The sequence below is a fragment of the Entelurus aequoreus genome, linkage group LG12, assembly GCF_033978785.1.
Source record: "Entelurus aequoreus isolate RoL-2023_Sb linkage group LG12, RoL_Eaeq_v1.1, whole genome shotgun sequence".
Lineage (NCBI taxonomy): Eukaryota > Metazoa > Chordata > Actinopteri > Syngnathiformes > Syngnathidae > Entelurus > Entelurus aequoreus.
In genome coordinates this window covers 43,832,984-43,848,197 of record NC_084742.1, presented here as the reverse complement: position 1 = coordinate 43,848,197, position 15,214 = coordinate 43,832,984, and the positions used below count along the sequence as shown (strand labels likewise).

Genomic DNA, 15,214 nt, shown 5'->3' with positions numbered 1-15,214 from the left:
ATTGCAGTGAAACTTGCCAAGGGACATGTAACCAAATATTAACATTGCTGTATGTATACTTTTGACCCAGCAGATTTGGTCACATTTTCAGTAGACCCATAATAAATTCATAAAAGAACCAAACTTCATGAATGTTTTTTGTGACCAACAAGTATATAAAGTATGTGATCCAATCACTCTATCACAAAAAAATAACAGTTGTAGAAATGATTGGATCCCCAAGACAGCCATGACATCATGTTCTTTACAAGTGTATGTAAACTTTTGACCACGACTGTAATTATTAATAATCAGAAATTATGAACATTTAGGACGTACTCATTCCATCTTTGTGTTCCAGGACATGGCCGGCCTGCTCAAGCCTCAGGCCAGCAAGATCCTGGTGGGGGCTCTGAGGGATCGCTTCCCGGACATGCCCATCCATGTGCACACGCACGACACCGCCGGCGCCGGGGTGGCCGCCATGCTGGCGTGCGCCGAGTCCGGGGCAGACGTGGTGGATGTGGCGGTTAGTTTTTGGCTGTGTTTTAATTTTGCACTTTTCCACACTTACATTTTAGTATCTTTTATGCTTCTCAGTTGATTTGACTTTTGAGTGAAATTTCAGGGTGAACATAAAATCCAATTAACATTTACAGATACACTTACTTATGAACGTATGAATATACTTGTCCTACTGATTTAGTTCTCTACTTTTTGCACAAATTTACAAAGGTTGTGTGGTCCATTTAATGGATCAATAAATCTCCTAGTTAAAGTTAAAGTACCACTGATAGTCACACACACACACACACACACACACACACACTAGGTGTGGTGAAATTACCCTCTGCATTTGACCCATCCCCTTGTTCCACCCCGTGGGAGGTGAGGGGAGCAGTGAGCAGCAGTGGTGGCCGCGCTCGGGAATCATTTTGGTGAATTAACCCCCAATTCCAAACCTTGATGCCGAGTGCCAAGCAGGGAGGTAATGGGTCCATTTTTATAGTCTTTGGTATGACTCGGCCGGGGTTTGAACTCACGAACTGCCGATCTCAGGGCGGACACTCTAGCCACAAGGCAACTGACAGTTCAATTAAAAGTGAGATTTAAACAGTTCTCTTCCTCATGTTCACATTTTTAAATGAGACAAAAAAAGATGACACCAGGACCCTATTGGCAAAACATGTGTTATGCGGATGGTCCCGTGATCCGTGGGGGCCCCGTTTTGCGTGAAGAAGCGCAAAGTCAGTGTTTTTCCTGGCTCAAATTGAGGCAGAGGTGGTACAATCCTGACAATGCGCCGTAATTTTAACGCAAATTTTGTTTTAGTTTTTTTCAATTTACAGTAATTTGCTGTAAAGCAGTGGTCCCCAACCACCGGTCCGCGGACCGATTGGTACCGGGTCGCACAAAAAATAAAAAAATAAAATTATTATTATTATTTTTTGTATTTTTTATTATTAAATCAAAATAAAAAACACAATATATACATTATATATCAATATAGATCAATACAGTCTGCAGGGATACAGTCCGTAAGCACACATGATTGTATTTCTTTATGAAAAAAAAAATAAATAAATAAATTATAGAGGCCGTTTTTTTAAATAAACACAACATGCTTGTAATGCTTTCTTGGGGTAACTCCTTTTAGTTGACCTTGTACCAGTCAGTCTGTACCGTCATTAAACTCTACCTGATCCTATGCAAACTCTAGTAAATTCTTCAATCAATCGATCTATTATAAGTCGGAAAAGGTTGGCAACGAAGCTAACACTAATAGCTGTGTTCACTTACCAGAGACAAAATGTTCACAGCACAGTCTGGAGTGTTCTGTAGGAGTCCAGTGATCCCTCCGTATCATGCTCCGTATGGCAGAAATCCACTTGTTACGGCGGTCAACATTATGCACCAAGTAGAGGTAAACAACACGATTCAATCTGTTTCTTCTTCGGTAGTTGCTTCAGGTCTTTCCGGTGCGCTGCTGTCGATATAGCGCCTCTATAGTGGCGCAACGCTGCCATATCTGCAACGCTAAAAAACATTAACGTTACCCTAACACGGAGGAAACTTTTTTTTAAAGGCCTACTGAAATGAAATTTTCTTATTTAAACGGGGATAGCAGATCCATTCTATGTGTCATACTTGATCATTTTGCGATACTGCCATATTTTTGCTGAAAGGATTTAGTAGAGAACATCGACGATAAAGTTCGCAACTTTTGGTCGCTGATAAAAAAAAGCCTTGCCTGTACCGGAAGTAGCCTGACGCCGCAGGTTGAAGGGCTCCTCACATTTCCCCATTGTTTACACCAGCAGCGAGAGCGATTCGGACCGAGAAAGCGACGATTACCCCATTAATTTGAGCGAGGATGAAAGATTCGTGGATGAGGAACGTTAGAGTGACGGACTAGAATGCAGTGCAGGACGTATCTTTTTTCGCTCTGACCGTAACTTAGGTACAAGCTGGCTCATTGGATTCCATACTTTCTCCTTTTTCTATTGTGGATCACGGATTTGTATTTTAAACCACCTCGGATACTATATCCTCTTAAAAATGAGAGTCGAAAACGCGAAATGGACATTCACAGTGACTTTTATCTCCACGACAATACATCGGTGAAGCACTTTAGCTACGGAGCTAACGTGATAGCATCGTGCTTAAATGCAGATAGAAACAAAATAAATAAGCCCCTGACTGGAAGGATAGACAGAAGATCAACAATACTATTAAACCATGGACATGTAAATACACGGTTAATGCTTTCCAGCCTGGCGAAGGTTAACAATGCTGTTGCTAACGACGCCATTGAAGCTAACTTAGCTAGGGAGATAACGTGACAGCATCGGGCTCAAATGCAGATAGAAACAAAATACATAAACCGCTGACTGGAAGGATAGACAGAAAATCAACAATACTATTAAACCATGAACATGTAAATACACGGTTAACGCTTTCCAGCTTGGCGAAGCTTAAAAATGCTGTTGCTAATGACGCCATTGAAGCTAACTTAGAATAACGGGACCTCACAGAGCTATGATAAAAGCATTAGCGCTCCACCTACGCCAGCCAGCCCTCATCTGCTCATCAACACCCGTGCTCACCTGCGTTCCAGCGATCGGCGGAAGGGCCAAGGACTTCACCACGATCATCCGTGCGGTCGGTGGCTAGCGTCGGCTAGTGCGTCTGCTATCCGAGTCAAAGTCTTCCTGGTTGTGTTGCTGTAGTCCGCCACCTACAACTTTCTTCTTTGCAGTCTTCATTGTTCATTAAACAAATTGCAAAAGATTCACCAACGCAGATGTCCAGAATACTGTGGAATTATGAGATGAAAACAGAGCTATTTTGTATTGGATTCAATGGGGTACCGATACTTCTGTTTCACTGGCTACGTCACGTGCATACGTCATCATCCAAAGGCGTTTTCAACCGGAAGTTTAACAGGAAATTTAAAATTGCACTTTATAAGTTAACCCGGCCGTATTGGCATGTGTTGCAATGTTAAGATTTCATCATTGATATATAAACTATCAGACTGCGTGGTCGGTCGTAGTGGGTTTTAGTAGGCCTTTAAGTGGCGCCAATTGTCGAAGGAGATCAATATGAGATGTTTAGTTGTGAAATCATACTATTACATACAGTAAGCACATGCTCATTTCTCTGTGATAGTAGTGTACTCAGCAGTAAAACTATATATAAAAAAAAATTATCTTATATTATTTCTATTATTTGTTCCAATTATTCCAAGTCAGCTTCTCATGCCTAATCTTTTCTCCAAGTTTATACAGCAACCGACATTAAAGGCTGTTTAGTGTTTACACTCATCTTATTGTGGGGTGAGGAAAGCAATGGAGATTTGCCAATGTCATCTTGTCATGCCTAAATAAAAACTAATCCTTGTGTATCAGCATTATGTTTTCAAAAAACAGGTAAAAAATGTATCCGTACACAGCAGATACAAAATGAGCTGAGCACATTTCAATGTTATCCACATTATTCACATCCAAATTCTGTTTGAGGCTTGCAAACCATAATCGCCTTCCTTCTTTTTAGACAATCACTCTGTCTGCACACACTGTTTTTAATCATAATAATACATTTTATTTGGTATAGCGCTTTGCAGGGTACTCAGAGACGCTTTACAGGATACAAATTAAAATATAAAACAGTTCAAAGTAATAATACATAATACATGTTTCACTACAGTGCAGATACAGCAGTACTGTAGATGTTTTTTATCCGTTTGCACAATTCTGAAAGCCGAAAAAAACGGTACCAAAGTTAACCATTTAGCTTTAGCAGAGATGCTAACTGTCCCTTTCACAGACAATATATTGTTGTGCTTTCCTCTACCATTGCTGATGTTGATGTTCATGAAAACACTTGATAGGAAGCACACTGCACCTTTTGCAAGAAAACTCTTCTATGGCAAATCTGAAAATTGGCTGTTACTATGTTTGCTAATATTTTTTTCCAATGAGTTTACACTAGACTTAGACTTAGACGTCCTGTTATTGTCATTCAAATTTGAACTTTGCAGTAGTTTAAGCATTTTGTTTTCCAATGTGAACGAGCAGTGAATGAACTCATATTAGGGATGTCCGATAATGGCTTTTTTGCCGATATCCGATATTCCGATATTGTCCAACTCTTAATTACCGATACCGATATCAAGCGATACCGATATATACAGTTGTGGAATTAACACATTATTATGCCTAATTTGGACAACCAGGTATGGTGAAGATAAGGTCCTTTTTAAAAAAAAATTATAAAATAAAATAAGATAAATAAATTAAAAACATTTTCTTGAATAAAAAAGAAAGTAAAACAATATAAAAACAGTTACATAGAAACTAGTAATTAATGAAAATGAGTAAAATTAACTGTTAAAGGTTAGTACTATTAGTGGACCAGCAGCACACACAATCATGTGTGCTTACAGACTGTATCCCTTGCAGACTGTATTGATATATATTGATATATAATGTAGGAACCAGAATATTAATAACAGAAAGAAAAAACCCTTTTGTGTGAATGAGTCTAAATGGGGGAGAGAGGTTTTTTGGGTTGGTGCATTAATTGTAAGTGTATCTTTGTTTTTTATGTTGATTTAATAAAAAAAAAAAAAAAAAAAAACGATACCGATAATAAAAAAAACAATACCGATAATTTCCGATATTACATTTTAAAGCATTTATCGGCCGATATTATCGGACATCTCTAATTCATATACTTAAAATTCATTCTGGACCTCTGATTTTACTTTGTCCTTGTATTTTTTTGTCCGTATGGATGTGAAATGGTCTTCAATTATTTTCAAGATGGTCTTAAAAAAGTCTTAAAAAGTCTTAAATGTGACATGTTGAAACCTGCAGAGACCCTGTATTAACAATACATTTAAATAACAATAGCAATTTAAAAAAGCAATACAATTCAGTTTTTCCGTTTTAATTGTTATAATAAATAATTGTACCTTTTACATTTCTTTTAACACTGTACAGTGTGTGCTTTTGTGTCAAATAAAATGTTTGTTAGTTAAATGCAAAAATCTTCACATTTATTAGTGCAATACATTTTTGGACACTTCTGACCAGTAATTCAGGTCAAAGCTTAATATTTGTGTAAATGTATTAATAAATAATAAAAAACAAAGTAGGTTCCTGCTATAAGGTGGCGATTTTTTCAGGGTGTACCCCGCCTTCCACACAAGTTGCAGCTGGGATAGGCTCCAGCCCCCACCCTCCGCGACCCCAAAAGGGACAGGCGGTACAAAATGGATGGATGGATGGATGGATGGATGGATGGGTTCCAACCAAAAGCATAGCACATAGCTGGAGAAACAACAACTAACAAAAAGAACGTTGCTTTGAGGCTAAGAAGAATCTCCAGTAAAAACAAAACACTGTAGCAAGAAAAATAGAAAAAGTAGACTCAGCAGCAGGAAGGGCAGCGGGAGGCAAAAAATGGACAAGCGAATAGTGCTTGAAAGAATATTGGATACTGGATGTCGCAAGCAGGAAAATGTCCTCAAAGAAAAAGCATTGAGCACAAGAGCGTCTTTGCCAAGTGCTTTAAAACAAACTGACTTCCAGCAACCAGCTGGTTTAAGCAATAATAATAATAATAGTAATAATAATAATAATAACAACAACAATAGATTGCATTTATTTAGCGCTAAACCAGGTGTGGCAAACTTACGGCCTGTGGGCTGCTGCAGGCCCGTGAACAGGTTTTATCAGGCCCTCGGGATGAGTTTGCTATGTATAAAAATGAGCCGGAATTTTGGAATAAAAGAAACCGCGGTTTTAAATGTGTCCACTAGATGTCGCAATAGCAATTCTTTGTATCTTTATAGATTATGCTACATATGTAAAAAAAATAATGATGTTAGTACACCAGTCGAGGAAAGTGAGCAAACTACATAAATAACATCCTGTAATTGTATTTTGATATTATTTCTTTATCTTGATAGATTGAAAATTAACACCAATGAGTTGACTGATGAACATAATCACATAATTTATTCAGTAAAAAATATAAATAACAACAAATAAAGACAGAATACTATTAACCGCAACACGTAAGTGTAAAACAAAAAACAACAACATTATGATTTGTACATTTTCAGAATGCGCTTGTTCTATTTTTAAACAAGGAAAACAATCTGAAGTTGTCTTTATTTTTAAGTTATCGTGCCGTGATTTTACCAGTCCGTCCCACTTGGGAGTAGATATTTCTCCTTGTGGAGCCCGATATAAAATGAGTTTGACACCCGTTATTCTTTTAGTCCACATTCACACGTTGGTGGTGGTAAGCTACATTCCTATCCACAGCTGCTTTAGAGTAAACTGACGGAAAAGTGGCTACCAATTACCAACAGCCTCTCTGACCACCACCAAATATGAATACCCATTAATACCACAGTGTGAACCGTACTGGGGTGAGGTGGGTGAAGTGTCTTGCAGTGACTGGGACGGAAGCAAAATTCAAACCTGGAACTCTCTGGTTATTGGACTTTGTGCTTTACCCCCTGAGAAACTGAATAGAGTGTGACTCCTGGTACTGCCACTCACTGGAATCCTGGTGATCTGGCAAACAGGGAAATGACAGCTATAATCCAAAGTAACAGCAGGAAAATAGAAATACAAAGATCAAGAGTGAACAAAATAAAACAAAAACCAATATGGACAAAACTTTGAACCTAACAAGGGTAACGGTAAATATTTTCATATTTGGATTTTTCAATATGGAGCCTTCAGTGTAGTAAGAGGTGTACTGATTTCCCACACTAAATACATGTGCTGTCTGATATACAGTCGTGGTCAAAAGTTTACATACACTTGTACAGAACATAATGTCATGGCTGTCTTGAGTTTCCAATAATTTCTACAACTCTTATTTTGTTGTGATAGAGTGATTGGACTTGTTTGTCACAAAAAACATTCATGAAGTTTGGTTCTTTTATGAACTTATTATGGGTCTACTGAAAATGTGACCAAATCTTCTGGCAAGCTTCTGGTTGAATTGTTGACCACTCCTCTTGACAAAATTGATGCAGTTCAGATAAATTTGTTGGTTTTCTGACATGGACTTGTTTCTTCAGCATTGTCCAAATGCTCTCAATGGGGTTTAAGTCAGGACTTTGGGAAGGCCATTCTAAAACCTTAATTCTAGCCTGATTTAGCCATTCCTTTACCACGTTTGACGTGTGTTTGGGGTCATTGTCCTGTTGGAACACCCAACTGTGCCCAAGACCCAACCTCTGGGCTAATGATTTTAAGTTGTCCTGAAGAATTTGGAGGTAATCCTCCTTTTTCACTGTCCAATTTACTCTCTGTAAAGCACCAGTTCCATTGGCAACAAAACATTCCCAGAGCATAATCCTACCACTACATGCTTGACGGTAGGCATAGTGTTCCTGGGATTAAAGGCCTCACCTTTTCTCCTCCAGACATATTGCTGGGTATTGTGGCCAAACAGCTCAATTTTTGTTTCATCTGACCACAGAACTTTCCTCCAGAAGGTCTTATCTTTGTCCATGTGATGTCATTTTCTCCTCCCAGTATTGTGGTGCGTTCTGACAATCAGCATATATTCTGCATATTAACAAAGACGTAGGGACAAAATGGATTATTCTGCTCACTTAAGAGACGCAATCAACTTTGCACACGTTTAGTAGATCCGCTTTGCGTGTGCTATCAAGTTTGCACGTGTTGTAGTACACGCAAACCTTTAGCAAATAGCGCCCAACTGTTTAAAACGTGAAGTGTTTCTTGGTACAGGCATTTACTCTGTAATCGGATGTAAGTCGTCACGAAAGGCAAGGTGTTAAAATATGTGGAGCACTTCTACAACAGTGCAGCCTTCGACTATCAATAATGCTGAGAAGACAGATCTTGGCACTTTGTAGTAATAAAATCAATCAATCAATCAATCAATGTTTATTTATATAGCCCTAAATTACAAGTGTCTAGGGGAGACCGAAAGCAATGGATGTCGAGTGGGTCTGACATAATATTGTGAAAGTCCAGTCCATAGTGGATCCAACATATCAGCGAAAGTCCAGTCCATAGTGGATCCAACATAATAGTGAGAGTCCAGTCCATAGTGGGTCCAGCAGGAGACCATCCCGAGCAGAGACGGGTCAGCAGCGCAGAGATGTCCCCAACCGATGCACAGGCGAGCGGTCCACCCCGGGTCCTGACTCTGGACAGCCAGCACTTCATCCATGGCCACCGGACCTGTGTAACTCCCCCTCCACAAGGGAGAGGGGGCAGAGGGGAAAAGAAAAGAAACGGCAGATCAACTGGTCTAAAAGGGGGTCTATTTAAAGGCTAGAGTATACAAATGAGTTTCAAGATGGGACTTAAATGCTTCTACTGAGGTAGCATCTCTAACTGTTACCGGGAGGGCATTCCAGAGTACTGGAGCCCGAATAGAAGACGCTCTATAGCCCGCAGACTTTTTTTGGGCTCTAGGAATCACTAACAAGCTGGAGTTCTTTGAAGAAAAGAAACCAAAAAAATTTTAAGAGTAAAAAGGTATATCGTAACAAACAAGCTAAAATGTTGATACTATAACTTATAATAAAACAAAGATGTGTCTTTAAATATATTTGTCAACAAAATCTTTGCCTTTTTAAAGAATTCCATGCACAATTATGCCCCCCCAATTTTGACATTCTTGCAAGCACACATCAATAAATGAGAATATTGTGCAGAATTTATTAGGTCAGTTAAAGGCTCAAGAAGTTTTTGCAGTTCTTCAAATTTTATGAAATACTGATACTGGTTTTTATGAGCTCTAAACTGTAATCATCAACAAAGATTAGAGGGGTTAGTGCATCTGCCTCACAATACGAATGTCCTGGGTTCGATCCTGCGCTCGGGATCTTTCTGTGTAGAGTTTGCATGTTCTTCCCGTGACTGCGTGGGTTCCCTCCGGGTACTCCGGCTTCCTCCCACCTCCAAAGACATGCACCTGGGGATAGGTTGATTGGCAACACTAAATTGGTCCCTAGTGTGTGAATGTTGTCTGTCTATCTGTGTTGGCCCTGTGATGAGGTGGCAACTTGTCCAGGGTGTACCCCGCCTACCGCCCGAATGCAGCTGAGATAGGCTCCAGCATCCCCCGCGACCCCAAACGGGACAAGCGGTAGAAAATGGATGGATGGATGGAAATATTAACAAAGCAAAACACCGGCGGAAAGTGATAATCGATAAAAAAAACAAGTAAACCGGAGTTTTGACCCGAAGAAGGCCGGGTTGGTAAAAAAAAAAAAAATCTGCTTCCCGGGGACGCGCGGACTTTTGGAAATGTGCGTCCTTTCTGATTTCGATGCGTAAAAAGACACAAAAAGTGTTAGAAATACTTTCTTGCAATATTTCACTCTGTGTGTGTCCCCTCTGTGGCTGGTCCTCATTTAAACTGAGAACCACTGAATTGAACAATATTTAAAGGCCTACTGAAATGAGATTTTCTTATTTAAACGGGGATAGCAGGTCATTTCTATGTGTCATACTTGATCATTTCGCGATATTGCCATATTTTTGCTGAAAGGATTTAGTAGAGAACATCAACGATAAAGTTCGCAACTTTTGGTCGCTGATAAAAAAAAGCCTTGGCTGTACCGGAAGTAGCGTGACGTCACAGGTTGTGGAGCTCCTCACATCTGCACATTGTTTACAATCATGGCCACCAGCAGCGAGAGCGATTCGGACCGAGAAAGCGACGATTACCCCATTAATTTGAGCGAGGATGAAAGATTCGTGGATGAGGAAAGTGAGAGTGAAGGATTAGAGGGCAGTGGAAGCGATTCAGATAGGGAAGATGCTGTGAGAGGCGGATGGGACCTGATATTCAGCTGGGAATGACTAAAACAGTAAATAAACACAAGACATACACTACCGTTCAAAAGTTTGGGGTCACATTAAAATGTCCTTATTTTTCAATGAAGATAACTTTAAACTAGTCTTAACTTTAAAGACATACACTCTATACATTGCTAATGTGGTAAATGACTATTCTAGCTGCAAATGTCTGGTTTTTGGTGCAATATCTACATAGGTGTATAGAGGCCCATTTCCAGCAACTATCACTCCAGTGTTCTAATGGTACAATGTGTTTGCTCATTGGCTCAGAAGGCTAATTGATGATTAGAAAACCCTTGTGCAATCATGTTCACACATCTGAAAACAGTTTAGCTTGTTACAGAAGCTACAAAACTGGCCTTCCTTTGAGCAGATTGAGTTTCTGGAGCATCACATTTGTGGGGTCAATTAAACGCTCAAAATGGCCAGAAAAAGAGAGCTTTCATCTGAAACGCGACAGTCTATTCTTGTTCTTAGAAATGAAGGATATTCCACAAAATTGTTTGGGTGACCCCAAACTTTTGAACGGTAGTGTATATACTCTATTAGCCACAACACAACCAGGCTTATATTTAATATGCCACAAATTAATCCCGCATAACAAACACCTCCCCCCTCCCGTCCATATAACCCACCAATACAAATCAAACACCCGCACAACACACTCAATCCCACAGCCCAAAGTACCGTTCACCTCCACAAAGTTCATACAGCACATGTATTTCCCCAAAGTTTCGTATGTGACATGCACATAGCGGCACGCACGTACGGGCAAGCGATCAAATGTTTGGAAGCCGCAGCTGCGTACTCACAGTAGCGCGTATCCAACTCAAAGTCCTCCTGGTAAGAGTCTCTGTTGTCCCAGTTCTACACAGGCCAATGGTAAAGCTTGACTGTCATATTTCGGGAACGTAAACAATGAAACACCAGCTACTACGTAGCCGCCACGTGTTTGTGTTGCTGCAACCGGCCGCTAATACACCGCTTCCCACCTACAGCTTTCTTCTTTGCTGTCTTCATTGTTCATTAAACAAATTGCAAAAGATTCACCAACACAGATGTCCAGAATACTGTGGAATTTTGCGATGGAAACAGACAACTTAATAGCTGGCCACAATGCTGTCCCAAAATGTCCGCTACAATCCGTGACGTCACGCGCAAACGTCATCATACCGAGACGTTTTCAGCAGGATATTTCGCGGGAAATTTAAAATTGCACTTTACTAATCTAACCCGGCCGTATTGGCATGTGTTGCAATGTTAAGATTTCATCATTGATATATAAACTATCAGACTGCGTGGTCGGTAGTAGTGGGTTTCAGTAGGCCTTTAATACAATTGACAATGTAGCAAAGTCAACTAAATAAAGTTGTCCCTTTTTTATTACATTTATTTGTCCAAGCAAAAATAAAATCAGAAGTGCAAATTAGGTTAACAAAAGAAGAAGCGAATATTGGCTCTCATTTAAATCCTTTGGCTCCTATGTCTGATATACGCAACCAGGGGCGCCGAAAAGGGGGGGTAAAGGAGACGGATTCTAGGGGCCCATGATGGAGGAGGGCCCAGAGAGGCCCCTAATGATGATGAAATTATAATACAGGGGGCCCTGTATAGATTATTTTCATGGGGCCCAAAATCCCTAGCGGTGCCGCTGTACGCAACATAACAAAAAACACACTTAGTAGAGACCTGAAAACTAGTGTTTCATCACGCTAGTATCGATCTGATACTGATACTACCCTGGTATCGATTATATCGATATCCAGGTCAATCAGGCCACTTGTAGTGGTTAAGTGTCCATTTCTCTACATTCACTATTTGGGTCCTGGCATTGCACAGTGGTGGCTTGGCTTACGAGGGGCCCAGCCTAGTTTTTTTCAGGATATTACATTGCTTCGTAAAACTGCTGTAGTTATTTGTACTACATTCTATTGTATTGTTATTCATACAATATTTATTTTTGAAAAGTTAGTTTTTCAAGACATCTTACATGTTAAAATTGTGCTGTTTAGCTTTCAATTCATGTCAATGGCTGTTTCACAATGCCAGTTTTTCGAGGTACGAGCCGAACGAAATAAACTCGTATCATTAGGTACCACTGTCGTTCTCAGTCTAAACACATGCACTTATATGCACTCCAAATGCTAAATATAGGTATGGAAGTGCACAGATTGAGAGAGACCTCCTTCCTCTTAGATATGTACTCTCACCCTCCCATTAACATTAGCAAACATTCATTCTCTGCTGTTTGCATAATGAAATCCCTTGTGAATTCCAATAAATTAACCAGCTGGCGGCCATTTAAAGTTTAGAATCCCCGACCATCGGGCAGCGGAAAAAAATATATATTGACGTTTTACGGACGCTTTTTAAAAAGTTTTAGAAACATCAACTGTATTGTAAATGCATATTAATTGTAGGCAGGTCAATTCCGATATTTTGTACCCATATGTGACCTGTGGCGGATTTATTCATGTCAATGTGAACAGTGCAACTCCAAATGTTTCCAATCCGACCCAGGCCTCTTTTGTATGTGGATATAAATCAGATACGTAACCGATGCGATTGCAGGCTGAACGATCTGGTCACTTTAAATGATAGTTCTTCTAAAAGTGATCAGCGTCATGATTCTTAACCAAAGTAGACGGTTCAAAAATAAATACTGTATTTTTCGGAGTATAAGTCGCACCGGAGTATAAGTCGCACCTGCCGAAAATGCATAATAAAGAAGGAAAAAAACATATGTAAGTCGCACTGGAGTATAATTCACATTTTTTGGGGACATTTATTTGATAAAACCCAACACCAAGAATAGACATTTGAAAGGCAATTTAAAATAAATAAAGAATAGTGAACAACAGGCTGAATAAGTGTACGTTATATGAGGCATAAATAACCAACTGAGAACGTGCCTGGTATGTTAACGTAACATATTATGGTAAGAGTCATTCAAATAACTATAACATATAGAACATGCTATACGTTTACCAAACAATCTGTCACTCCTAATCGCTAAATCCCATGAAATCTTATACGTCTAGTCTCTTACGTGAATGAGCTAAATAATATTATTTGATATTTTACGCTAATGTGTTAATAATTTCACACATAAGTCGCTCCTGAGTACAAGTCGCACCCCCGGCCAAACTATGAAAAATACAGTAGTTGACAAACGAGCAGCAAACGGGCGAAAATAATACGTCTCAAGAACTCACGTCAAGGTTCCACAACCGCCACTCCTGTGTCCGACTGCTCACTCTTGCACTTCGGAGCAGACATCGAAGAAAATGTCCCATCTTTCTTCTTAATCTTACATGCGTTGTTAAATTGTTGTGTTAAATTTGATTGCACACAATCCTTGGAATTACCACAAATGCGCCAGGACTGAGACCTATTAGAATTTGAGCTGTGTTTACGTCCGTAAATACTGCAGCATGTGTGACGTCTGCATGCAGGTCAGATTGCGTTCACATTAGAACTCACTTTTTTTTTTGGTACTACATAAAAAGATTGTATGGAGGTTAATGTGTGTCTTTATTACGAAAGCTTTTTTTTTACACTGAATTTATGTAACTGAATTTTTTGTGTTTGAATTTTGTGAACTGAATTTTTGACATGAAATTATGCTGACAATTCCATTGAAAAAAATTCTGCTTTTTAAACTTAGGTGTATAAAAATTCAGTGTATGAAAAAGCAGTTAAAAAAAAAAAAATTGTTTATAAAAATTCAGCGTAAAAAATTCAGTGTCGAAACATTCGGTGCTTCAAAAAGCAAGACTCACTTCCGGTAAAATAAGGCTGAAGCAATCAATCCTGTGTCAGAACCAGCCAATGAGGTGTCAAGTTTAAAGTCACGTACAAGCCTCAGAACTCCATGTAATATCACTGTTCTACAGAACTTTGTTGTAGAAAGTGATATTATATAAAATAAGTAGATGTGTTTAATAATTTAGCCTTTATTTTTTGCCGTGTTTGTTAAATTTTTTTGTTCTTGCTCGATTATAAAGATGTCGATCACGGAGGTGGTCTGCAGTAGAGGAGCAACGTTCATATATTCTCAATATTCAGTGTCTTATTGTTCATAGTTAATATTGTAAATCCCACATTCTATATTTGTATTTATATTCTGTAATTCGGTAAAATAAACTAAAGTTCATTCCGTTTTTGAGATGTTTTTTTTAGTTTTTTACTGAAAAGACACTCAGAATGTACATGAGAATACATAATGTGGGATTTACAATATTAATTATGAACAATAAAACACTGAATATTGAGAATATGTGAACGTTGCTCCTCCACTGCAGACCACCTCCTTTATCGACATCTTTTATAATCGAGCAAGAGCAACTAAAATGCAACAAACACGGCGAAGCATAAAAGAAAAACGTAAAAACATCCACATATTTGATATAATATCACTGTTCTGCAGAACTTTGCTGTAGAACTACGCCTCCGTCTGACACTCGCCGCTCTCTAAACAAGCCCCGCCCGCTCTGTTCGTTCCCAGAATTTCCGTACGTCACTCAAAAGTGCACGTTTTAACCATTGGAATCATTTCTATAGTTTGAACATATCCAGCGGGCCACATTGAAATGTTAATTATTTTGTATTATGCCAAGGTAGCCACGTTAACTGCTTTTTTTTTACGGTGTTTTGCAAGACCTGTGTCACGTGACTTCAAACTTGACACCTCATTGGCTGGTTCTGAGACAGGATCGATTGCTTCAGTCTTAATTCACCGGAAGTGAGTCTTGCTTTTTGAATCAGCAAAAAAAAATATTTTTGAACACATTGAAATTTTATACACTGAATTTTACAGCACTTTATTTTTAGACACTGAATTTTTATACACTGAATTT

General features: G+C 39.1%; 1 protein-coding gene across 1 annotated transcript in view; it reads left to right on the top strand.

The window, feature by feature from the left end:
- The window catches only part of LOC133662242 (pyruvate carboxylase, mitochondrial-like), a 687,704-nt gene that overhangs the window by 580,643 nt on the left and 91,847 nt on the right, over window positions 1-15,214 (top strand). The window contains exon 18 of the mRNA XM_062066065.1: window positions 341-508. Coding sequence (XP_061922049.1) covers window positions 341-508 — 168 coding nt within the window. The remainder of the gene's footprint in view (window positions 1-340; window positions 509-15,214) is intronic.